Genomic DNA, 26,872 nt, shown 5'->3' on the forward strand with positions numbered 1-26,872 from the left:
CGTTCTCTAAAGTTTATTGAAGATGCTGAGAAATTATACAAAAGGTTTGATATATGTTTTATTCTTTTTGTTGACTTCTCCATTGAACCTAACATTTATTAGATTAAATATTGACTTAAAGATAAGCAAAATAATTTGTTAATATTAAAACATTCATTCTTAGTTAAACATTTTCATAAGTTTATTTCCTAAAACACAATGGACATAATTACATATTGTTTAAGCCCATACTTTATTATTTACGCTGCACTGAGTCAAAGTACTATGGTAGTTTTAAAGACATTAGCAGTCTTTCGCTCTCCAAGAAATCTGTGATATTATAAAGCTTGCGAGATTATCGAACTAACAGTAAAAGGAGCAGGCTTTTTACTGAATTAGCTTTTAACATTAAATTTCACTATTTTTCTTGTATTTTTCTCTTTTGGTTTTGACCATAAGCGCTAATTTGTGTTTAATGACAGTTTTACCTTGGAGCGCCATCTAGATTGAGTATGTAAAATATATCAAATCAAATCAAGTTTGCAACTAGCATTATTCATCAATCATAACAATAAATTAACAAGTGGTTGTATGACTGTTTGTTCTTACATAAACTGATTTCAAGGTATAGATGTATATTAGCAAAATAGCTCTGAAGTTAAGCCTCACGACTGACGTGAAACCTGATAAAAAAAAATTTAATCGAAACGTCACTTCACACGAGTATAATAATTCTGGCTTTTCAAAGTTGTACGTAATTTTTCATAATGCCAATATACTGAAGAAAAAAGTCATTACGTTTGTTTTGGAATTTCGCACAAAGCTACTCGAGGGCTATCTGTGCCAGCCGTCCCTAATTTAGCAGTGTAAGACTAGAGGGAAGGCAGCTAGTCATCACCACCCACCGCCAACTCTTGGGCTACTCTTTTACCAATGAATAGTGGGATTGACCGTCACATTATACGCCCCCACGGCTGGGAGGGCGAGCATGTTTAGCGCGACGCGGGCGCGAACCCGCGGATTACGAGTCGCACGCCTTACGCGCTGGGCCATGCCAGGCCCAAGTCATTACGTTTTAAAAAGAAATCACATTATTGTAGAAGTACGTTTATGAGCGCTGGATTTTGAAGGAAATGTTGTAAATAAAACCTGTAAGATGTTTTTAAGTATAAGATTTCTTCAATAAAATAGAATACTGAATTCATTTTTACGCTTTTAACATAATTGGGTAAGAGGAATTCGTAAAAGAAAAAGAGAAGTAACGCCCTCTTTTATTTGTGGAAGCTAATTAAAATATTCTGCATGATAGAATTTCGACTGCTAACATTTAGAATTAGATTAGACGTGTGCGTTACTAACTGTGCAAGAAGACAAAACTCATAATCTTAGAGATGATTTATGGTAGTCTTAGTTTACCCTACTTGAAAAAAAAAATGTTTATAAAAGCTATATTCGAAGATGACCTAGTTATCGCTCAACTAATTATTCACGGTCAAATACACACTTCATCAAAACACTACACCTTGAACCTAATAAACGTGTTTTAAAGTAAAGAAAAGCTCTTCAGTATTGGAAACTGCGCACGTAAGATTTTGGTTCGCTAATTTTCATCTATAACATCACTATAATAATACTACAGCCGCAAAATCTGTTGTTACATATTGTTTTAAAATTAGTTTTAATGTTAATTAAAAGTTACGATTTAGTGAACAGAAACATCAGTATTCAGGCTTAACTTAGCTACTAAACAATTTCATTGTTTAAATAAACTAGGGTTAACAATTTAAATGTTTATCTGAACTTAACTGTAAAAAAAATTCACACTTTAAATCGGTGTTGTTTTTTTTTCTCAGCTACATTTAGTAGCTGTCGTTTAGAGTTAGAATGTTGTAAGTTAAGTTTTGTTTGTTGGAGTTAGAATGGCGTAAATTAAGTTTTATTTCTTGGAACTAGAATAGTGTAAACCAACTTTTGTTTTATAGGTTTAAAATGTGGAATAAAATATATTATTTCTAACGTTATTATCGTACAAGATATTTAATTAACCTAGGGAAATAGGAATTGACGTTTGAAAGAGCAAAGTTATTACTCTGAAACATTTGAGGGTAGGTTTGAGTTTTATGTCGCAAAGTCTAGGCTATCTGCGCATAAAACATTAAAAAAATACAAGTTAATTATACATGTTTAATTATACAACTCTGTTTTCCAACGAAACAAAAACAATGGTAACAAGAAAAGCATTTGAAGATCCTCTATGGATTGCTTTAAATACAAGAAATTATATATTATAAAATTGTACAAAATATTGATAATATTGTACAAATAGTATTTTTTAGAATTAAATTAATTGGTGTTCTTCTATTAAAATGTTGCATTTTTATTTATTACTAAATACACACGATAATGTTCACAATTGTACCGTATAGATTTTTAACAACTTATATTTTTCTAGTCTTGATTCGAAATTACTATGCACCTGGACTGCAAGTACTTCTAAAAAAAATCATTAGCCTAAACCCGATTTACTGATGTTTCTCTTAACGTAGCCTTAATATATATTCCAAAGTTTTAAGGGAGAAACGTTTGCATCGTTTCATTTGTACGTGTCACGAGTCTGTGTGTTAGATCGTCTCCATCATTAGCAATATTTCATTTCCCTGAATCAATACTCCAGCGACTTATATATTTTTACTAGTAATTTCCTGACGCTTATGAAAGCTTATAAAAAAAACAGTAAAACCGACACGCGCTGCACCAATGAATCTATTTTAATGTACAGCAATTTATCAAACACATCGCCCAGGAGAAAGACAGAAAAATACAAATTTTGCATATAGAAAAGAAAACCTGTACCATAGGAGAGGTTTATTACTAGGAGTTTTCTTTGCTAAATTCGTGGTCTTCTGTTGTAATTAAGCTGTTTGAATGTCATTTTCTGAGCAATTTATGTTTTCAAATTAACAGAAGGAAACGTTTCACACAATGAAAATAAATTACTTTAAAAATAACACTACATCGAGTTGTTACACCGATGTTTAGCTTATTCATATTTTAGGTTAAATTATACAAGGAATGACAAAATTACTCTGTTGTGCAGATTTCTGAGAAATACGTCTACTAGTACTTCTCACCCAACAGTGCATATAAATAAGACATGTAGTCCCCATATGGAACTACAGATGATTTACTTTAAAACGTCTAACATACTCAAATTAGCGCTATATTCTAAAGAAAACAAAGAAAAATATTTAAGTTAAACATCTTTAATCGCACAATGCGGTAGAAACAAAGAAATACACATTGTGTAAAACACTGTAATATATTTAGTTTTCTGAAGGTAGCCATGTCGATATTATCTAAATAAATCATTCTCTCTCCACTTTATTGTTTTAAAATATAAACATGCATGTCAATAATGTCTTATAACTAGAATAATTGTAATAGGCCTAACACTAATGCCTTATGATTAGCATAATGGTAATAGGCTTAACACTAATATTTTATGACTATTATTAATTGTAATAGGCCTAACACTAATTACTTATAACAGTGTAATTGTATTCTTTCTTTGCCAGCTTATAAAGGCTTTACACATCATAACAAATATATCTAATCTTACTACAGGGTGGCCCGTAAGTCCCTACCCATTCATATATCTTATGTATCCAGTGTATGTGTGTGCTGTCCCTCATTCTCGCTGCATAATATTATGCGACGCCATGTTCTGTCAGACATTTTCTTCAACATAGCAGGGTTTATTGTTCCAAATGCCGCGGTAACAGCTGCCTTCAACTCATCATTAGTATTATAACGTTGTTTAGACACAATATATGGATGGGTAGAAACTTACGGGCCACCCTGTACATTACACTCAACTTAACGTTTCATTTATTTACCATCATTCTGTTGTCGTTTCCTGTTCTGTGTCTTTGTCTTCCTCTACATTTGTTCAAACCAGTCTTTACGTTGCATTACGTCTTGCCACATCACGTTTCATTATTGTACTTGATATATAACTTTTATTATATTGTTAATTTCTGGAATGAATTGAATTAATTTAATCAAAAACTCTACACATGAGGAGATTACCATACCAAACGAACGCATATAAACTGAAATAAAGACACATCGTCACTCTAGCCACCTACCTAAATTATCCTAGGCCAAAGTCAGTTATTTGTGTCTCGTTTAAATGTGTAAAATGATAAATTACAAGAAACAGCTTGTAAGTGGTTTAACTATAAGCTAACATTAAAATATTACAATGTTTGTGACATGAGTGTTGGAATTTTAAAACCAACCTTTTTAGTTTCAGAACCAATAATTTCGTTTCTCATGGCTAATGATCACGCTACCAGTTTATCAGTTCTGTTGAACAGACCAATTATCACAGATCGAATTGTTTGAAATATTAGTTTATTATTAGCTGCAGAGTTTATAGAATAAAGAAGTCGGTTTGTTGTTCACAACAATAACTGGAACGAAACAATAGTAACTAAAGTGAACAAGTTTTTAATATTTCCAGCTGCATCTGGATAGTAAGGAATAAATGAATTACATCAACTTAGGCTCTCCAGATCTGGAGAGTACTAACTAAATTACTCCAGAATTAGAACACTCTAATAAACCCAATATTAGGCTAGACAACTCCATTCAAATCTGGCACTATTAGTACAGTGTTCCTAAATTTTCTAATACAAATGAAAAGAGTGGTCAGATATTGTCACGTTAATGTTTTATCGGTAACTAATCAAGGACAACCTCCTGGTCACCAAGATTCACTTACGAGGGAGATTAAATACATCGAGTGACTGAAATGATTGAAATGTGAACACAGCTTAGGTGAGTAGGTAACGTTGGACTTGTAACATGCAAATTTGTGGAAATAAGAATACTTATAAAGAAAATTAACCCCAAATATCACAGCTACAATAATAAAAAAGTAGACAATTGCTTATATTGCTTTGTATTTAATTTAATACAAACGTTTAAACTCAATAGTTTCAACCAATTTTAAATATATTGTAAAACAAAACTATAAGCTTAGCTATTAGCGTGTTGTCTTTTAAATATTTTTTTATCTATCGTAACATTGACTAGTTATTAATGTGAGAGATTGGTTTTGTTTTTGTTTATAATCTGAAAAGATTATATCAAATATTCATAACTCTGTCAGGGTTTTAGATATAGAAGACGATCCTCAAGTTATGGACAACCTGGGGACTCTGTACATAAAGTCTGGACGTTTCGAAGAAGCACACAAGTTGTACACAAATCTACTTAATAACCATAAAAGTTACTTGGAGGGAAAAGTACATTATGTAAGTACATATAAAGTGTGATTTAGATGTATATTTACTTTCGGAACACTTGAGGTTTTGCAACATCAGTGATTTTAATAAGTCGTTTTTCTTTTCTGGTAAATTATTAATCTTTCCCAACAGTTCTAATCGGTATTTTGAGATTAATCAAATTCGATTTTAATCTGTGAGATTCGATACATTTTATTCAGTAATCTTTAAGAATAAACATATTACTCTAAATTACGTTTTACTAAGATTACTGGCTAAATTACTAATTAAAAGATTAAGCAATTAATTAGTAAATTTATTACATGTTTTTTGAAAGTAGTGAAAACTAATAAAAAAAAACGAAATGTTAGTGAATATCCTTTAGTTTATGGAAAACAACGAAAAACATTTTATAGGCTTTTACAAAATCAGTTAAATGTTTATTCGTAAATTATTCAAGAGGGCGTGTGTAATTCTTGACATTACCTTTCTTTAAACAGGCACAGCTAATGATACTCGAACGAAGTTTTCATAAAGCCGAAGCCTTATTAAAGTCGATAATTGACACTAATACCACATACCGAGATGCTTACCACCAGCTGGGGGTTCTCCTTATTGAAACAAACAGAACTTCAGAGGTAAAATGTTTTATAATCTGATAACCCTTGATCTTTGTGTTCATATTTATCATGAATTTGTGAAGTCGAGAGTTTTCCAAACAAACCCACAGACAACGCTTCCATCCTGACAGAACATATCGTAACTAAAATAACTAGGATTAAAGAATAAATGTATTACGGATGAATTAACTCGATGTATTATTTTAGCTGTAACGAGACTAACAAAACAGAAGTAAATATACAGTAAAGTAACAAATAACTAGAGTCAACTAAACTACTAGAAGTAAATATAGAGTAAAGTAACAAATAACGAGGGTCAACTAAACTACTAGAAGTAAATATAGAGTAAAGTAACAAATAACGAGGGTCAACTAAACTACTAGAAGTAAATATAGAGTAAAGTAACAAATAACGAGGGTCAACTAAAGTACTAGAAGTAAATATACAGTAAAGTAACAAATAACTAGAGTCAACTAAAGTACTAGTAGTAAATATACAGTAAAGTAACAAATAACTAGAGTCAAATAAAGTACTAGAAGTAAATATAGAGTAAAGTAACAAATAACTAGAGTCAAATAAACTACTAGAAGTAAATATAGAGTAAAGTAACAAATAACGAGGGTCAACTAAACTACTAGAAGTAAATATAGAGTAAAGTAACAAATAACGAGGGTCAACTAAACTACTAGAAGTAAATATAGAGTAAAGTAACAAATAACGAGGGTCAACTAAAGTACTAGAAGTAAATATACAGTAAAGTAACAAATAACTAGAGTCAACTAAAGTACTAGTAGTAAATATACAGTAAAGTAACAAATAACTAGAGTCAACTAAAGTACTAGAAGTAAATATACAGTAAAGTAACAAATAACTAGAGTCAACTAAACTACTAGAAGTAAATATACAGTAAAGTAACAAATAACGACAGTCAACTAAAGTTCTAGAAGTACATACACAGTAAAGTAACAAATAACTAGAGTCAACTAAAGTACTAGAAGTAAATATAGAGTAAAGTAACAAATAACTAGAGTCAACTAAAGTACTAGAAGTAAATATAGAGTAAAGTAACAAATAACTAGAGTCAACTAAACTACTAGAACTAAACATACAGTAAAGTAACAAATAACTAGAGTCAACTAAAGTACTAGAAGTAAATATAGAGTAAAGTAACAAATAACGACAGTCAAATAAAGTACTCGAAGTAAATATACAGTAAAGTAACAAATAACTAGAGTCAACTGAAGTACTAGAAGTAAATATACAGTAAAGTAACAAATAACGACAGTCAACTAAAGTACTCGAAGTAAATATAGAGTAAAGTAACAAATAACTAGAGTCAACTAAACTACTAGAAGTAAATATAGAGTAAAGTAACAAATAACTAGAGTCAACTAAACTACTAGAAGTAAATATAGAGTAAAGTAACAAATAACGAGGGTCAACTAAAGTACTAGAAGTAAATATACAGTAAAGTAACAAATAACTAGAGTCAACTAAAGTACTAGTAGTAAATATACAGTAAAGTAACAAATAACTAGAGTCAACTAAAGTACTAGAAGTAAATATACAGTAAAGTAACAAATAACTAGAGTCAACTAAACTACTAGAAGTAAATATACAGTAAAGTAACAAATAACGACAGTCAACTAAAGTTCTAGAAGTACATACACAGTAAAGTAACAAATAACGAGGGTCAACTAAAGTACTAGTAGTAAATATACAGTAAAGTAACAAATAACGACAGTCAAATAAAGTACTCGAAGTAAATATACAGTAAAGTAACAAATAACTAGAGTCAACTAAAGTACTCGAAGTAAATATACAGTAAAGTAACAAATAACTAGAGTCAACTGAAGTACTAGAAGTAAATATACAGTAAAGTAACAAATAACGACAGTCAACTAAAGTACTCGAAGTAAATATAGAGTAAAGTAACAAATAACTAGAGTCAACTAAACTACTAGAAGTAAATATAGAGTAAAGTAACAAATAACTAGAGTCAACTAAACTACTAGAAGTAAATATAGAGTAAAGTAACAAATAACGAGGGTCAACTAAAGTACTAGAAGTAAATATACAGTAAAGTAACAAATAACTAGAGTCAACTAAAGTACTAGTAGTAAATATACAGTAAAGTAACAAATAACTAGAGTCAACTAAACTACTAGAAGTAAATATACAGTAAAGTAACAAATAACGACAGTCAACTAAAGTTCTAGAAGTAAATATAAAGTAAAGTAACAAATAACTAGAGTCAACTAAACTACTAGAAGTAAATATACAGTAAAGTAACAAATAACGACAGTCAACTAAAGTTCTAGAAGTACATACACAGTAAAGTAACAAATAACTAGAGTCAACTAAACTACTAGAAGTAAATATAGAGTAAAGTAACAAATAACGACAGTCAACTAAAGTACTAGAAGTAAATATAGAGTAAAGTAACAAATAACTAGAGTCAACTAAAGTACTAGTAGTAAATATACAGTAAAGTAACAAATAACTAGAGTCAACTAAAGTACTAGAAGTAAATATAGAGTAAAGTAACAAATAACGACAGTCAACTAAAGTACTAGAAGTAAATATAGAGTAAAGTAACAAATAACTAGAGTCAACTAAAGTACTAGTAGTAAATATACAGTAAAGTAACAAATAACTAGAGTCAACTAAAGTACTAGAAGTAAATATACAGTAAAGTAACAAATAACGACAGTCAACTAAAGTTCTAGAAGTAAATATAGAGTAAAGTAACAAATAACTAGAGTCAACTAAAGTACTAGAAGTAAATATAGAGTAAAGTAACAAATAACGACAGTCAACTAAAGTACTAGAAGTAAATATAGAGTAAAGTAACAAATAACTAGAGTCAACTAAAGTACTAGAAGTAAATATAGAGTAAAGTAACAAATAACGAGAGTCAAATAAAGTACTAGAAGTAAATATAGAGTAAAGTAACAAATAACTAGAGTCAACTAAAGTACTAGAAGTAAATATACAGTAAAGTAACAAATAACGAGGGTCAACTAAAGTACTAGAAGTAAACATACAGTAAAGTAACAAATAACTAGAGTCAACTAAACTACTAGAAGTAAATATACAGTAAAGTAACAAATAACGAGGGTCAACTAAAGTACTAGAAGTAAACATACAGTAAAGTAACAAATAACTAGAGTCAAATAAAGTACTCGAAGTAAATATACAGTAAAGTAACAAATAACGACAGTCAAATAAAGTACTCGAAGTAAATATACAGTAAAGTAACAAATAACGAGGGTCAACTAAAGTACTAGAAGTAAACATACAGTAAAGTAACAAATAACTAGAGTCAAATAAAGTACTCGAAGTAAATATACAGTAAAGTAACAAATAACGACAGTCAAATAAAGTACTAGAACTAAACATACAGTAAAGTAACAAATAACTAGAGTCAAATAAAATACTCGAAGTAAATATACAGTAAAGTAACAAATAACGACAGTCAAATAAAGTACTCGAAGTAAACATACAGTAAAGTAACAAATAACTAGAGTCAACTAAAGTACTAGAAGTAAACATACAGTAAAGTAACAAATAACGAGAGTCAAATAAAGTACTCGAAGTAAATATACAGTAAAGTAACAAATAACGAGAGTCAAATAAAGTACTAGAAGTAAATATAGAGTAAAGTAACAAATAACTAGAGTCAAATAAAGTACTAGAAGTAAATATACAGTAAAGTAACAAATAACTAGAGTTAAATAAAGTACTAGAAGTAAATATACAGTAAAGTAACAAATAACATCTCAATCGGAAGTGAAAAACTCGTGGTTCAACGTGTCACTTCTGAATTTTGAGCCGTTTTACAACGATCGTTCTTTGTTCTCCACAAAGTCGCATGTGTTTCGTTCCAATTCTGGGTTTACTTGTAAACATCGTAATTTAGAGCATGTAAGCGAAGTAAAGGTATGGAAATAAAAATATACAGTTTGAAACTTTGTAACTAGGATAGAGTTTTGTTGTAAATCATAGAATTTGTTTGTTTACTGTCTGAGCTAGATAAGATCTGTATTATCAAGAATGTTGTTTGTTTACTGTCTGAACTAGATAAGATCTGTATTATCAAGAATGCTGTTTGTTTACTGTCTGAACTAGATAAGATCTGTATTATCAAGAATGTTTGTTTGTTTACTGTCTGAACTAGATAAGGTCTGTATTATCAAGAATACTGTTTGTTTACTGTCTGAACAAGATAAGATCTGTATTATCAAGAATGCTGTTTGTTTACTCTCTGAACTAGATAAGGTCTGTATTATCAAGAATACTGTTTGTTTACTGTCTGAACAAGATAAGATCTGTATTATCAAGAATGCTGTTTGTTTACTGTCTGAACTAGATGAGGTCTGTATTATCAAGAATGTTGTTTGTTTACTGTCTGAACTAGATAAGATCTGTATTATCAAGAATGCTGTTTGTTTACTGTCTGAACTAGATGAGGTCTTTATTATGAAGAATGCTGTTTGTTTACTGTCTGAACAAGATAAGATCTCTATTATCAAGAATGCTGTTTGTTTACTGTCTGAACTAGATGAGGCCTGTATTATCAAGAATACTGTTTGTTTACTGTCTGAACAAGATAAGATCTGTGTTATCAAGAATGCTGTTTGTTTACTCTCTGAACTAGATAAGGTCTTTATTATGAAGAATGCTGTTTGTTTACTGACTGAACTAGATGAGGTCTGTATTGTCAAGAATGTTGTTTGTTTACTGTCTGAGCTTGGTGAGATCTGTGTTGACAGGATGGAAATTGGTAACAACAATCCAGTCAGTAAGTTACTAAAACGGTTATAAAAAGGGATGATTTTAAACTCTTCTTCTAAGCATTATGATACATTAAATCACACGAGATCACCTTTAACATAATACTTTTGTCAAGTATAACCATTCGAAACTTGTATGTACACATACTGAAGTTAATATGATTTTTATGTAACATATTTTCTTTAAAACTACCTTCCTCCCTCAAAGCAACCAACAACAAATCCTGACTTTCGTTTCTTTGTTATTTGTGAGTGTTACACCCGTGTGTATGTTCTGTATACTCATGTGGCAGTAATAATAGGGACAGTAAGTGTTACTCTACGTGTGTATATTCGGTATACTCACGTATTACTAGGAACCGTAAGTGTTACTCTACGTGTGTATATTCACGTATTACTAGGTACCGTAAGTGTTACTCTACGTGTGTATATTCTGTAAACCCACGTATTTACTCACGTAATACTAGGGACCGTAAGTGTTACTCGACGTGTATATTCTGTATACTCACGTATTACTAGGTACCGTAAGTGTTACTCTACGTGTGTATATTCTGTATGAACTGAATTATTGATCTATCACAAAGGCTCGTTTCTTTTTATTTTGTATTCAGTGACAGAGAATATCCAAACACCAGTGGATTTTCTAAAGCATATAAAATTCAGTTCTATACATTTTAATATTAAAATCTTTCTGGGATTTATTGCGTTTGATCCTTGTGTCACGTGTACAACCCGAAGCATTAAGCTCAAAAACTTACAAGACATACGGGGTAGAAACATTAAAATTCAGCTTATTTGTATATTCGCTATGCTGACGTAAGCTGTGCGATTGTGATTCAAGCTTCAATATATAAACCTACAGTGAACGCGAGTGCAAGAACAAAAATTTTTTTTTCGGTTTTACCCTGGAGCAGCACTACAGAGTTTAAGGATTATTTTAATATGTAAACTCTGTTACTGCCACTAATTGTTTTTACTGGTTCCTTTTAAATTCATGTTCATTGATTTACAGTTTTCATTCATGTGAAAAACTACTACGTTTATTATAATTGTACAGAACAGCTTTCCAATTCCATTCATTGCTCAAGGTTCGCTGCTTTGTTTATTCAACCTGGTACGGATTTTTCCAAAAAATATAAATATCCCAAAACAAAGCTATGAAGGACTTCCTTTGTTCAAAATTAAATGAAAATCAGTAAATTAATAGACTCAACGAATATAAAGTTCTCACAGAGTTCTTTAATGCAACATTCATAGTAAAACCTTTAAGCATTTCACGTTCATTCCAGATTTCTGTTGAAATGTGTTGTGCGCATGTCTCTGACGTTACAAACCCACTAACTTTCAGTTGTGTTTGGCAGCATGATTAGAAGTTTGAGTGGCATTATTCATACCCTATTACGGTTGAATTTGTTCGTATATGACTTCAGGTGTACATTGTAGGATAGAAAGTGATACATATATAGTTCTGTTTCCGATAGTGTCCACTTGCTTTGTGTAAGTTAAATATTATATTCAATGACTTGTTCTCTGAGTGGTTATATTATTTTACATGGCAGTAAAATAATTTCTAACTTATTGCATTTGATTCCTTGTATGTGAGCACAAATATACACATTGGACTTATGTGATTTGCTAACCACTAGTAGAGAAACCTGATTTCAGGGTTATATGGCCGCAAACTGACCACTGTGCCACTCGTGTGTGTATGTATGGTGGGGTTTCCGCTTGGCATGTTTGATCAAACTACCTACAATATTGTAATTCAGCTGTTTTTTAATTTCTGAAACACAACAGCAAAAGTATTTCTACCGATGTGGATTAGATCCTGAATCAACGAACCTTCATAACAAGTTCTAAGTTAACGAAGCTTCATAAACTTGTAAACAGTTAAATGTTCTAATTGAAGTAGTTTGAGAGTTAGACGTATGTTTAATGATAAACTAAACCTTAAATAGCAAACTATTTTATATCATGAGGGTTTATTTTCAAAAACATAAACTTCTAAACGACAGGGCGTAGGACTCGTACCAAGTTCATTATATACAAATAAATAAATATAGATAGCTGCTCCATGTGCAGAATGAAACCTAAAGAAACTGTTTTCTCATTCTTTGTCAGGGACTCGAGAATATTCTCCAAACAATTCATCTCTGCCACGTGGCTGATACCTCTCGTGCACAGTTTTATGTCTACCATGGAGACCTTATGAAAGACATGGGTGACTTAGAAACGGCAGCTCAGGTGGGAATTATTCTTAGGATTTTCCCATTTACAAACAAAAAAGATGTGTTCTTTAAAAAATATTATGGGTGAGTTAGGAAATGCATTTGTAAATTATATACTATATAAATGGATTTCCATAAACCAAAGATAGTTATAGGTCTCCAGAAACGCCCATATATATTTTAAGGATTTCTTACGTGGCTGTTTCTAGGAAAGACTATAACACTTCTCTTTAGTCTGCTCTGTGAAGTGTTGTGATCTGCTGACAGTTTAGCTGTTTAACAAACGTTCAAATCGAATAAAATAATAATTAGTTTGCTTGCTACCATGAAGTTCATACTGAGTACAGGTAGTGTACTGGAGTGTCTAAACATGAAGTTCATACTGAGTACAAGTAGTATACTGGAGAGTCTAAACATGAAGTTCATACTGAGTACAGGTAGTGTACTGGAGTGTCTAAACATGAAGTTCATACTGAGTACAGGTAGTGTACTGGAGAGTCTAAACATGAAATTCATACTGAGTACAGGTAGTGTACTGGAGTGTCTAAACATGAAGTTCATACTGAGTACAGGTAGTGTACTGGAGTGTCTAAACATGAAGTTCATACTGAGTAGAGGTAGTATACTGGAGAGTCTAAACATGAAGTTCATACTGAGTACAGGTAGTGTACTGGAGAGTCTAAACATGAAGTTCATACTGAGTACAGGTAGTGTACTGGAGAGTCTAAACATGAAGTTCATACTGAGTACAGGTAGTGTACTGGAGAGTCTAAACATGAAGTTCATACTGAGTACAGGTAGTGTACTGGAGAGTCTAAACATGAAATTCACACTGAGTACAAGTAGTGTACTGGAGAGTCTAAACATGAAGTTCATACTGAGTACAGGTAGTGTACTGGAGAGTCTAAACATGAAATTCATACTGAGTACAGGTAGTGTACTGGAGTGTCTAAACATGAAGTTCACACTGAGTACAAGTAGTGTACTGGGGAGTCTAAACATGAAGTTCATACTGAGTACAGGTAGTGTACTGGAGGGTCTAAACATGAAGTTCATACTCAGTACAAGTAGTGTACTGGAGTGTCTAAACATGAAGTTCATACTGAGTACAGGTAGTGTACTGGAGAGTCTAAACATGAAGTTCATACTGAGTACAGGTTGTTTACTGGAGTGTCTAAACTTGAAGTTCATACTGAGTACAGGTAGTGTACTGGAGAGTCTAAACATGAAATTCATACTGAGTACAGGTAGTGTACTGGAGTGTCTAAACATGAAGTTCACACTGAGTACAAGTAGTGTATTGGAGAGTCTAAACATGAAGTTCATACTGAGTACAGGTAGTGTACTGGAGAGTCTAAACATGAAGTTCATACTCAGTACAAGTAGTGTACTGGAGGGTCTAAACATGAAGTTCATACTGAGTACAGGTAGTGTACTGGAGAGTCTAAACATGAAGTTCATACTGAGTACAGGTAGTGTACTGGAGAGTCTAAACATGAAGTTCATACTGAGTACAAGTAGTGTACTGGAGAGTCTAAACATGAAGTTCATACTGAGTGCAAGTAGTGTACTGGAGAGTCTAAACATGAAGTTCATACTGAGTACAGGTAGTGTACTGGAGAGTCTAAACATGAAGTTCATACTGAGTGCAAGTAGTGTACTGGAGAGTCTAAACATGAAGTTCATACTGAGTGCAAGTAGTGTACTGGAGAGTCTAAACATGAAGTTCATACTGAGTACAGGTAGTGTACTGGAGAGTCTAAACATGAAGTTCATACTGAGTACAGGTAGTGTACTGGAGAGTCTAAACATGAAGTTCATACTGAGTACAGGTAGTGTACTGGAGAGTCTAAACATGAAGTTCATACTGAGTACAGGTAGTGTACTGGAGAGTCTAAACATGAAGTTCATACTGAGTACAGGTAGTGTACTGGAGAGTCTTATAATTTATATTGTTAGAAAGCGGTGATTGAAAGACACTTTTAACTTCTTACGACCTTTTAAATTTTATTTAATTAATGTACCGGTAATGTAACTGTGTCCACAACTCTCCCACTCGATGTACGAAAATAATGTTTAACATGTCCCTCTGTTTGTAATGTTTAACATGCCCCTCTGTTTAACATGTCACTGTGTTTGTCCAGTGTTTGAACAGTGTCATCTTTACTTTCATTAATATTTCTGAAACTGTATCTACTAGATAAAACATTAACTTAACAAAAAAGTTAACTTTTATACAAACACAAATTCTGTGTTTCGGTTCTAATCATAGCCAAGAAACGTGTACAGGACTATAGTAGTGTCAATTATAATCATAACCAAGAAACGTGTACAGGACTATAGTAGTGTCAATTACAATCATAACCAAGAAACGTGTACAGGACTATAGTAGTGTCTATTCTAATCATAACCAAGAAACGTGTACAGGACTATAGTAGTGTCAATTACAATCATAACTAAGAAACGTGTACAGAACTATAGTAGTGTCTATTATAATCATAACCAAGAAACGTGTACAGGACTATAGTAGTGTCAATTACAATCATAACCAAGAAACGTGTACAGAACTATAGTAGTGTCAATTATAATCATAACCAAGAAACGTGTACAGAACTATAGTAATATGAGTTATAACCATAGCCAAGAAACGTGTACAGGACTGTAGTAATGTCAGTTATGATCATACCCACTTTTATTAAATGTTGGTACACGTGTAAGTTTTGTGATTGTCTATTACGTAGTTTAACAATTAAATCAAATAGTAATTAATACCAGTTTACTGCAAAGCCAGTTTCTCTTTGTTAATTAGTGATTTTACCCAACAAAACTCTCTTCGTTCTGCAAAATATTCATGAATTTTCGAGTAACAACTGAGTCTTGTTTCATAATTTACTTGGAACCATTGTGTCTCCGTTGGTTACTGGATTCCTCTACACGTCTGTCGTATAAATTAAGCCAACTTACTTAATTTCTGGTTGAAGTTAAGCATAAACTACACAACTGATAACCACGACTGCAGTATTAAGTCCACAGAAATAGAGCTGATAACCACGACTGCAGTATCAAGTCCACAGAAATAGAGCTGATAACCACGACTGCAGTATCAAGTCCACAGAAATAGAGCTGATAACCACGACTGCAGTATTAAGTCCACAGAAATAGAGCTGATAACCACGACTGCAGTATTAAGTCCACAGAAATAGAGCTGTACCACTTGGAGTTCAGTTCAGTTCTGTTCGTTACGTGAAGAATATTGAGTGGAAAGTTTAACAGACTTCACGTCATGATTTTGTTTTACACCAGATTTTAGTTGTAAATCGAATTACATCAACAGCTGAACATAGAGCTCTGCTGTTCTAAATCCGCAAAGTTTAAAACCTTAGTTACTTCGGAATCATGCTGACGTGTTGAAAGTGACCACAAAGAATATCCCTCCCTGTTTCAAGCCATGCATTGAGCTTAAAATTAAAGACGTTGATATATTCTGAGATACGCTGGAAGTTAGCCGAAGCTTTGGATTTATGAATTGAGTAATAATAATAATAAACAGTTATAGGATATTTAATCTTAAATCAAATATGACGTTCAGTGCTGAGTGTTTATTGCTTCGAAAGACCGATAGAACTAATTTGTAGGTGATAAAATGTTGTATGAATCGATGATTGGTGGAAATTACAATTTGATAAGTTAGTAATTTGAACCAAGAATGTATAGTTCGTGTGTTATTGAACTATCATGCGCTTCAATATAAACTCCAATAAGATATTGGTGTGCTAAACTGGACTGAGTTAATAATAGCATCTCTCTCAAGAAAATTACAGTGACAAATTTTAACAATCGATTTTTTGGAAAATGATGAAGAAAACAGTTGTTGTGTTAATACACTTCCAGAACTCTAGCAGGAGAAGAAGAGTAAGGATTGTTACCTCAGGTAAATCTTTATATATTGTCCTTTATGAACGATTTCTTCATTCAGCAGAGATACAAGTAATGCAACATTTTATGTTGTTGTTCTACCAGTAAAGTAACTGAAGGATAATATGACAGCTGAAAATAAGTGTAAATTCATTAAGTGTGTTTGAAGAGAGAGATGACGTAAGAACCGACCCAGCATGGCCAGGTGGTTAAGGCACTCGACTCGTAATCTGAGGGTCGCGGGTTTGAATCTCCATCACACCAGACATGTTCGCCTTTTCAGCCGTGGGGGCGTTATAATGTGACGGACAATCCCACTATTCGCCAAGAGTTGGCAGTGGGTGGTGATGACTAGTTGCCTTCCCTCTAGTCTTACACTGCTAAATTAGGGACGGCTACCACAGATAGCCCTCGAGTAGCTTTGCGCGAAATTCGAAAACAAACAGAAGTAAGAATTTCACTTTGGAACATAAATAAATTTCGGATGACAGAGGACTTGCATTTTACGTTATCGATTTTGGTGGAGCTATTACAGGACAAGAAAGAGTCAGGCTAAGGTCAAATATCAAAGGTCAAATATGACCTTTTACTTGAATTGGTTGAACTTAGCCTGACTCTTTCTTGTCTCCTCCGATTTCCTCGCTATCATAGCAACAGATGAGATGTCGTATCTACTTCTACTCTCTCATTTTATCTGTCTTATTAGTAAAAGTAAAATGGCTTCTAAACATGGTGTATTTAAAAAAGTAGCACATTCTGTTAGAAAATAGCTTCCACGTCATCTGTCGGTTTATTTTTCTTCAAAGCTGTTTTTTTTTTTCACAAAGCTCTATAAAAACTTGAGAGAAAAGTAGCAGGAAAATAGCACTTACCGCCAACTTTTCGGCTTCACTTGTCTGAAAACGTAGTGAAATTGAACCACCACTTTGATGTGTGGAGTGTGTTTTACACAAAGTGAAGTGTAGATTCAGAGTTTCTTATTCTCAACACAAACCTGTTGTCGAACTTATTTCTTTTTAACTATGTGTGTGGTTATGAAAGTAGAATAAAATTAACTAAACATTCCTGTAAACAATATGATTGACCGTCACATTCTAATGCACTTAGGGCTGAAAGAAAAATGTGTTGTTTGAATGATTCGAACCCCCAGCCTTCAGCCAGCAGACCACGCCACTCCTTAATCAATTACATATACTACGGTTTTAATCCAAATTTGTACAGAGGTTTTCCAATTATTTATTATTTATAAATATAGTAAACATAATTAAAATAAGGTAATGATTACATTTAAATTTATTACGAAATACTTTACTGAAAAAAATGAATCATATTACTGTTTTACAACGTTATGTATACTAGTGTTCTCCAATGTAAAGTATACCAGGACCCTACAACGTTAAGTATACTAGTGTTCTACAACGTTAAGTATATCAAGGTTCTACAACGTTAAGTATACTAGTGTTCTACAACGTTAAGTATACTAGTGTTCTACAACGTTAAGTATACTAATGTTCTACAACGTTAAGTATACTAGTATTCTACAACGTTAAGTATACTAGTATTCTATAACGTTAAGTATACTAGTGTCCTACAACGATAAGTATGCTAGTGTTCTACAACGTTAAGTATACTAGTATTCTACAACGCTAAGTATATTGGTATTCTACAACGCTAAGTATATTGGTATTCTACAACGTTAAGTATACTAGTGTTCTACAACTTTAAGTATACTAGTATTCTACAACGTTAAGTATACTAGTATTCTACAACTTTAAGTATACTAGTATTCTACAACGTTAAGTATACTAGTATTCTACAACGTTAAGTATACGTCGAGAGAGTACCACACATTACTCTGAGATATCCATTATATTATCCATACATTAATATACTGACAGTATACTTTGAAATGATGAATTATCTTACACTGGGTTAGGATATTCGTAGAAGTTCTTCATTGCTACATGAGGTACGTTACGGAAGTGCATGAACATATATCTCACGTAGCAGCAGTTCCGTTAAACAATTGTTGAAGTTTTTATTGATCTATAAGTAAACGTTTAGTACCTTTTTCATCTTATTAACCAGTTATATATATTGTATCTAAAACAGCTTTAGAAAACTACAGCTAGAAAACTAAACTTTATTACCTTAAGATGACATCGTACCAATTCCTTCACGTTGTCAATTTCTATATGAAACTTACAAGATTATTGAAAACACATCTTATCATTGTTTTTAGATTATTGAATAAATTATTGTAAACACATCTTGTTATTCTGTTTTCTTTAGATTACAGATTATTGTAAACACATCTTGTTATTCTGTTTTCTTTGGATTACAGATTATTGTAAACACATCTTATTATTCTGTTTTCTTTAGATTACAGATTATTGTAAACACATCTTGTCATTGTGTTTTCTTTAGATTACAGATTATTGTAAACACATCTTGTCATTGTGTTTTCTTTAGATAATAAATTATTGTAAACACATTTTGTCATTGTGTTTTCTTTAGATTACAGATTATTGTAAACACATCTTGTCATTGTGTTTAGTTAAGATAGTAGATTATTGTAAACACATTTTGTTATTCTGTTTTCTTTAGATTACAGATTATTGTAAATACATACTGCCATTCTCTTTGCTCGAGACACCAGATTATTATAAGCAGATACTGTCTTTTTGTTTTCGTTATAGAATGGATAATTGTTAAGACATGTGTTATTTTTTTATATTTATAAAAGAAGTGGTCCTGAGCATGCATGCTCTACAACTCTGTTTTCTTTGGAGAACAGATGATCTAATTTTCTGATTCAGTTTTCTAACGTTCCTGTCATTTGCAGAGTTACGAAATGGCCATTCGTCTTGATTCGGGTATCAGCCACGCCCACCTAAACCTTGGAGTAGTTCATCATCTGGAGGTGAGGTTTTTGTTTAATCCGAATACCTCATCAGTCATTGCAAGTAAAAATAGATCAACAATTTATATTGAGGTATCAGTACACGGTACGCCCAGGTGGAGTTAAAATGTATGATACAATTAACTTTGTAATAATAGTTAATGTATTAAAAAGTTTGCTTTTCTGAATTTTGATTCATTCTTTATATTGTTTGTTGTTGTCATATTTTACCGGTAAAGGAACAGTGTTAAGTTAAAGTAAGATTTCAGTTAAACAGTGGAACATTACTTATTCTGACTGGATATACTATGTTTTGATTTCATTAAATAAAGATCTAACTAGATTTTATTATTAACAGGTTTGTGTTTATGAATCTTCACATTTACAAATGTTTTATATTTTCTCTATACATACATTCGTTTCTTCTCGTTGTTTGTAATAATGTCTAACATATTTACAAATGTTTTATATTTTCTCTATAGCTACATTCGTTTCTTCTCGTTGTTTGTAATAATGTCTAACATATTTCTATATTTCCTTTACTTATTTAATATCGTACATTTAGCAGAACTTCATAAATTGTCGTGAAATATTTGTTAACAACGGAAATATATAACTAACGATTCAGTGTAGTAGTGTTCTGGTGTATTGATTTCATGAGATAGATATTCATAATAACTATTCAGTGTAGTAGTGTTCTGGTGTATTGATTTCATGAGACAGATATTCATACTAACGATTCAGTGTAGTAGTGTTCTGGTGTATTGATTTCATGAGATAGATATTCATAATAACTATTCAGTGTAGTAGTGTTCTGGTGTATTGATTTCATGAGATAGATATTCTTACTAACTATTCAGTGTAGTAGTGTTCTGGTATATTGATTTCATGAGATAGATATTCATAATAACTATTCAGTGTAGTAGTGTTCTGGTCTATTGATTTCATGAGACAGATATTCATACTGACGATTCAGTGTAGTAGTGTTCTGGTGTATTGATTTCATGAGATAGATATTCTTACTAACTATTCAGTGTAGTAGTGTTCTGGTGTATTGATTTCATGAGATAGATATTCATAATAACAATTCAGTGTAGTAGTGTTCTGGTGTATTGATTTCATGAGATAGATATTCTTACTAACTATTCAGTGTAGTAGTGTTCTGGTATATTGATTTCATGAGATAGATATTCATAATAACTATTCAGTGTAGTAGTGTTCTGGTCTATTGATTTCATGAGATAGATATTCATAATAACTATTCAGTGTAGTAGTGTTCTGGTCTATTGATTTCATGAGATAGATATTCATAATAACTATTCAGTGTAGTAGTGTTCTGGTGTATTGATTTCATGAGATAGATATTCATACTAACTATTCAGTGTAGTAGTGTTCTGGTCTATTGATTTCATGAGATAGATATTCATAATAACTATTCAGTGTAGTAGTCTTCTGGTGTATTGATTTCATGAGATAGATATTCATAATAACTATTCAGTGTAGTAGTGTTCTGGTGTATTGATTTCATGAGATAGATATTCATAATAACTATTCAGTGTAGTAGTGTTCTGGTGTATTGATTTCATGAGATAGATATTCATAATAACTATTCAGTGTAGTAGTGTTCTGGTCTATTGATTTCATGAGACAGATATTCATACTGACGATTCAGTGTAGTAGTGTTCTGGTGTATTGATTTCATGAGATAGATATTCTTACTAACTATTCAGTGTAGTAGTGTTCTGGTGTATTGATTTCATGAGATAGATATTCATAATAACAATTCAGTGTAGTAGTGTTCTGGTGTATTGATTTCATGAGATAGATATTCTTACTAACTATTCAGTGTAGTAGTGTTCTGGTATATTGATTTCATGAGATAGATATTCATAATAACTATTCAGTGTAGTAGTGTTCTGGTCTATTGATTTCATGAGACAGATATTCATACTGACGATTCAGTGTAGTAGTGTTCTGGTCTATTGATTTCATGAGATAGATATTCATAATAACTATTCAGTGTAGTAGTGTTCTGGTCTATTGATTTCATGAGATAGATATTCATAATAACTATTCAGTGTAGTAGTGTTCTGGTGTATTGATTTCATGAGATAGATATTCATACTAACTATTCAGTGTAGTAGTGTTCTGGTCTATTGATTTCATGAGATAGATATTCATAATAACTATTCAGTGTAGTAGTCTTCTGGTCTATTGATTTCATGAGATAGATATTCATAATAACTATTCAGTGTAGTAGTGTTCTGGTGTATTGATTTCATGAGATAGATATTCATAATAACTATTCAGTGTAGTAGTGTTCTGGTGTATTGATTTCATGAGATAGATATTCATAATAACTATTCAGTGTAGTAGTGTTCTGGTCTATTGATTTCATGAGACAGATATTCATACTGACGATTCAGTGTAGTAGTGTTCTGGTGTATTGATTTCATGAGATAGATATTCATAATAACTATTCAGTGTAGTAGTGTTCTGGTGTATTGATTTCATGAGATAGATATTCATAATAACTATTCAGTGTAGTAGTGTTCTGGTGTATTGATTTCATGAGATAGATATTCATAATAACTATTCAGTGTAGTAGTGTTCTGGTCTATTGATTTCATGAGACAGATATTCATACTGACGATTCAGTGTAGTAGTGTTCTGGTGTATTGATTTCATGAGATAGATATTCATAATAACTATTCAGTGTAGTAGTGTTCTGGTGTATTGATTTCATGAGATAGATATTCATAATAACTATTCAGTGTAGTAGTGTTCTGGTGTATTGATTTCATGAGATAGATATTCATAATAACTATTCAGTGTAGTAGTGTTCTGGTCTATTGATTTCATGAGACAGATATTCATACTGACGATTCAGTGTAGTAGTGTTCTGGTGTATTGATTTCATGAGATAGATATTCATAATAACTATTCAGTGTAGTAGTGTTCTGGTGTATTGATTTCATGAGATAGATATTCATAATAACTATTCAGTGTAGTAGTGTTCTGGTGTATTGATTTCATGAGATAGATATTCATAATAACTATTCAGTGTAGTAGTGTTCTGGTCTATTGATTTCATGAGACAGATATTCATAATAACTATTCAGTGTAGTAGTGTTCTGGTGTATTGATTTCATGAGATAGATATTCATAATAACTATTCAGTGTAGTAGTGTTCTGGTGTATTGATTTCATGAGATAGATATTCATAATAACTATTCAGTGTAGTAGTGTTCTGGTGTATTGATTTCATGAGATAGATATTCATATTAACTATTCAGTGTAGTAGTGTTCTGGTGTATTGATTTCATGAGATAGATATTCATAATAACTATTCAGTGTAGTAGTGTTCTGGTGTATTGATTTTATGAGACAGATATTCATAATAACTATTCAGTGTAGTAGTGTTCTGGTGTATTGATTTCATGAGATAGATATTCATACTAACTATTCAGTGTAGTAGTGTTCTGGTGTATTGATTTCATGAGATAGATATTCATACTGACGATTCAGTGTAGTAGTGTTCTGGTGTATTGATTTCATGAGATAGATATTCATACTGACGATTCAGTGTAGTAGTGTTCTGGTATATTGATATCATGAGATAGATATTCATACTAACTATTCAGTGTAGTAGTGTTCTGGTGTATTGATTTCATGAGACAGATATTCATACTAACTATTCAGTGTAGTAGTGTTCTAGTATATTGATTTCATGAGACAGATATTCATACTGACGATTCAGTGTAGTACTGTTCTGGTGTATTGATTTCATGAGACAGATATTCATACTGACGATTCAGTGTAGTAGTGTTCTGGTGTATTGATTTCATGAGATAGATATTCATACTGACGATTCAGTGTAGTAGTGTTCTGGTGTATTGATTTCATGAGATAGATATTCATACTGACGATTCAGTGTAGTAGTGTTCTGGTGTATTGATTTCATGAGATAGATATTCATAATAACTATTCAGTGTAGTAGTGTTCTGGTGTATTGATTTCATGAGATAGATATTCATAATAACTATTCAGTGTAGTAGTGTTCTGGTCTATTGATTTCATGAGACAGATATTCATACTGACGATTCAGTGTAGTAGTGTTCTGGTCTATTGATTTCATGAGACAGATATTCATAATAACTATTCAGTGTAGTAGTGTTCTGGTGTATTGATTTCATGAGATAGATATTCATAATAACTACTCAGTGTAGTAGTGTTCTGGTGTATTGATTTCATGAGATAGATATTCATATTAACTATTCAGTGTAGTAGTGTTCTGGTGTATTGATTTCATGAGATAGATATTCATAATAACTATTCAGTGTAGTAGTGTTCTGGTGTATTGATTTGATGAGACAGATATTCATAATAACTATTCAGTGTAGTAGTGTTCTGGTGTATTGATTTCATGAGATAGATATTCATACTAACTATTCAGTGTAGTAGTGTTCTGGTGTATTGATTTCATGAGATAGATATTCATATTAACTATTCAGTGTAGTAGTGTTCTGGTGTATTGATTTCATGAGATAGATATTCATATTAACTATTCAGTGTAGTAGTGTTCTGGTGTATTGATTTCATGAGATAGATATTCATAATAACTATTCAGTGTAGTAGTGTTCTGGTGTATTGATTTTATGAGACAGATATTCATAATAACTATTCAGTGTAGTAGTGTTCTGGTGTATTGATTTCATGAGATAGATATTCATACTAACTATTCAGTGTAGTAGTGTTCTGGTGTATTGATTTCATGAGATAGATATTCATACTGACGATTCAGTGTAGTAGTGTTCTGGTGTATTGATTTCATGAGATAGATATTCATACTGACGATTCAGTGTAGTAGTGTTCTGGTATATTGATTTCATGAGATAGATATTCATACTAACTATTCAGTGTAGTAGTGTTCTGGTGTATTGATTTCATGAGACAGATATTCATACTAACTATTCAGTGTAGTAGTGTTCTGGTATATTGATTTCATGAGACAGATATTCATACTGACGATTCAGTGTAGTACTGTTCTGGTGTATTGATTTCATGAGACAGATATTCATACTGACGATTCAGTGTAGTAGTGTTCTGGTGTATTGATTTCATGAGATAGATATTCATACTGACGATTCAGTGTAGTAGTGTTCTGGTGTATTGATTTCATGAGATAGATATTCATACTGACGATTCAGTGTAGTAGTGTTCTGGTGTATTGATTTCATGAGACAGATATTCATACTGACGATTCAGTGTAGTACTGTTCTGGTGTATTGATTTCATGAGACAGATATTCATACTGACGATTCAGTGTAGTAGTGTTCTGGTGTATTGATTTCATGAGATAGATATTCATAATAACTATTCAGTGTAGTAGTGTTCTGGTGTATTGATTTCATGAGATAGATATTTATACTAACTATTCAGTGTAGTAGTGTACTGGTGTATTGATTTCATGAGATAGATATTCATACTGACGATTCAGTGTAGTAGTGTTCTGGTGTATTGATTTCATGAGATAGATATTCATACTGACGATTCAGTGTAGTAGTGTTCTGGTGTATTGATTTCATGAGATAGATATTCATACTGACGATTCAGTGTAGTAGTGTTCTGGTGTATTGATTTCATGAGACAGATATTCATACTGACGATTCAGTGTAGTAGTATTCTGGTGTATTGATTTCATGAGACAGATATTCATACTAACGATTCAGTGTAGTAGTGTTCTGGTGTATTGATTTACAATATAAATTATTTGTAATAATATTGTTCTAATAGTTTCTTTTAATATACCCATGTTCTTAACTTATTTCAATTCTAGCTTCATTAGCTTGTTGTTCACTCCTTCGCTAGTACAGCGGTAAGTTTAAGTATTTACAACGCTAAAATCAGGGGTTCGATTCTCCTCGGTGAGCTCAGCAGGTAGCTCGATGTGGCTTTGCTATAAGAAAATACTCATTAGTTTGTTTAAACTTTTATTTCCATGTATGAATTTAGATTTACATCAATAGAATGTCGTATTTCCCGTTTAGTCTCTTTTAAATGTCTTACGGTGACTTAAATAAAAGTCTTTGAAGTTATGCGCTAGAATACGAATTTCGATACCCATATCGTAGCGTTTCGCTTAGCAAGAGAAATATAGAATAGAAAGAACAGAAACAGGTTTCTTACCTTATTATATAAAACTATTTTTTAAATTATCTGTTTTAACACACGTGTGAGAACGTGTTACTAAATAAACGGCTATTTATTTTTCGCTCGTGTAACGAAATAACCTTTGTTTTACATACAGGGTAGGTACTTACAAGCACTTAAACACTACAAGTTGGCCCAGTCTTTGGATCCACACAACTCAGTTGTTATGGAAAACCTGGATAAACTGATGAGGAACTCGCGGAACATGTCGGTGCTCGAGTGCAGTAAGGAAAGTGAGTTTTGTAGAACTTGGTGAATAAAACGTTTGTGTCGTTTTAAATTTCTCAAAACATAGTGTGAATTACTTTGGAAAAATCGAGGGACCGAATTTCTACGATAAATAATTCGCTAGGAACCTGTTTCGTGGTTATTTTCTTTTTGGTTGATGAATATATATATATATATAGATGAGACTATAAAAAATGGAGTGTTTGTTTCTTCAATAAAGGACATAAATTGTTATTAAGTAATATCGGATCTTTTTCTGTACATTTAAATATGTGTGTGTGCTCACAAGACACCAGAAGGGTTTAATTCACTGACTCACGGAGATAATTATGCTTATTATGGAAAAATTCACACGATGGTGGAAAACCTCCGTTAGTTAAATAATAGACGGATCATCTATGCAACATTAGATTCCGCATGACGCGTGTATTGTTTGTACGTTTGATGTTTAATAAACGATCATTAAATAAACTCAGTTCTGTTATTTAAAAGTAAATATGTGTTTGTAGTTGGTTTATTTTCTATTGCATGTTCACAACTTTCTAAAAACTAGTTAGTTGAGGCGCTGTTGAAGTACAAGTCTCTTACTTTCCTTTATCAACATTTCAGTTTAAAGTTTACAAAAACCAAAGACCAGAGTTAAGTGTTAATTTTAGATTATTTATGAAACTGAAACGAAGTGACATTTGACAGAAAAAAA

The 26,872-nt window shown here is 31.9% G+C and overlaps 1 protein-coding gene across 1 annotated transcript; it reads left to right on the top strand.

Moving 5' to 3' along the window:
- The first annotated feature begins 7 nt into the window (after positions 1-7).
- On the top strand, positions 8-26,638 carry LOC143237742 (protein O-mannosyl-transferase TMTC1-like). Its single transcript, XM_076477295.1, has 6 exons — positions 8-44; positions 5,156-5,300; positions 5,771-5,908; positions 12,808-12,930; positions 19,675-19,752; positions 26,042-26,638. The coding sequence occupies exons 2-6, from the start codon at positions 5,187-5,189 to the stop codon at positions 26,198-26,200; spliced, it is 612 nt and encodes a 203-aa protein (XP_076333410.1). The 5' UTR covers positions 8-44; positions 5,156-5,186; the 3' UTR covers positions 26,201-26,638.
- Positions 26,639-26,872: the final 234 nt, after the last annotated feature.

Source organism: Tachypleus tridentatus, chromosome 13 (assembly GCF_004210375.1).
Source record: "Tachypleus tridentatus isolate NWPU-2018 chromosome 13, ASM421037v1, whole genome shotgun sequence".
Classification (NCBI taxonomy): Eukaryota; Metazoa; Arthropoda; class Merostomata; order Xiphosura; family Limulidae; genus Tachypleus; species Tachypleus tridentatus.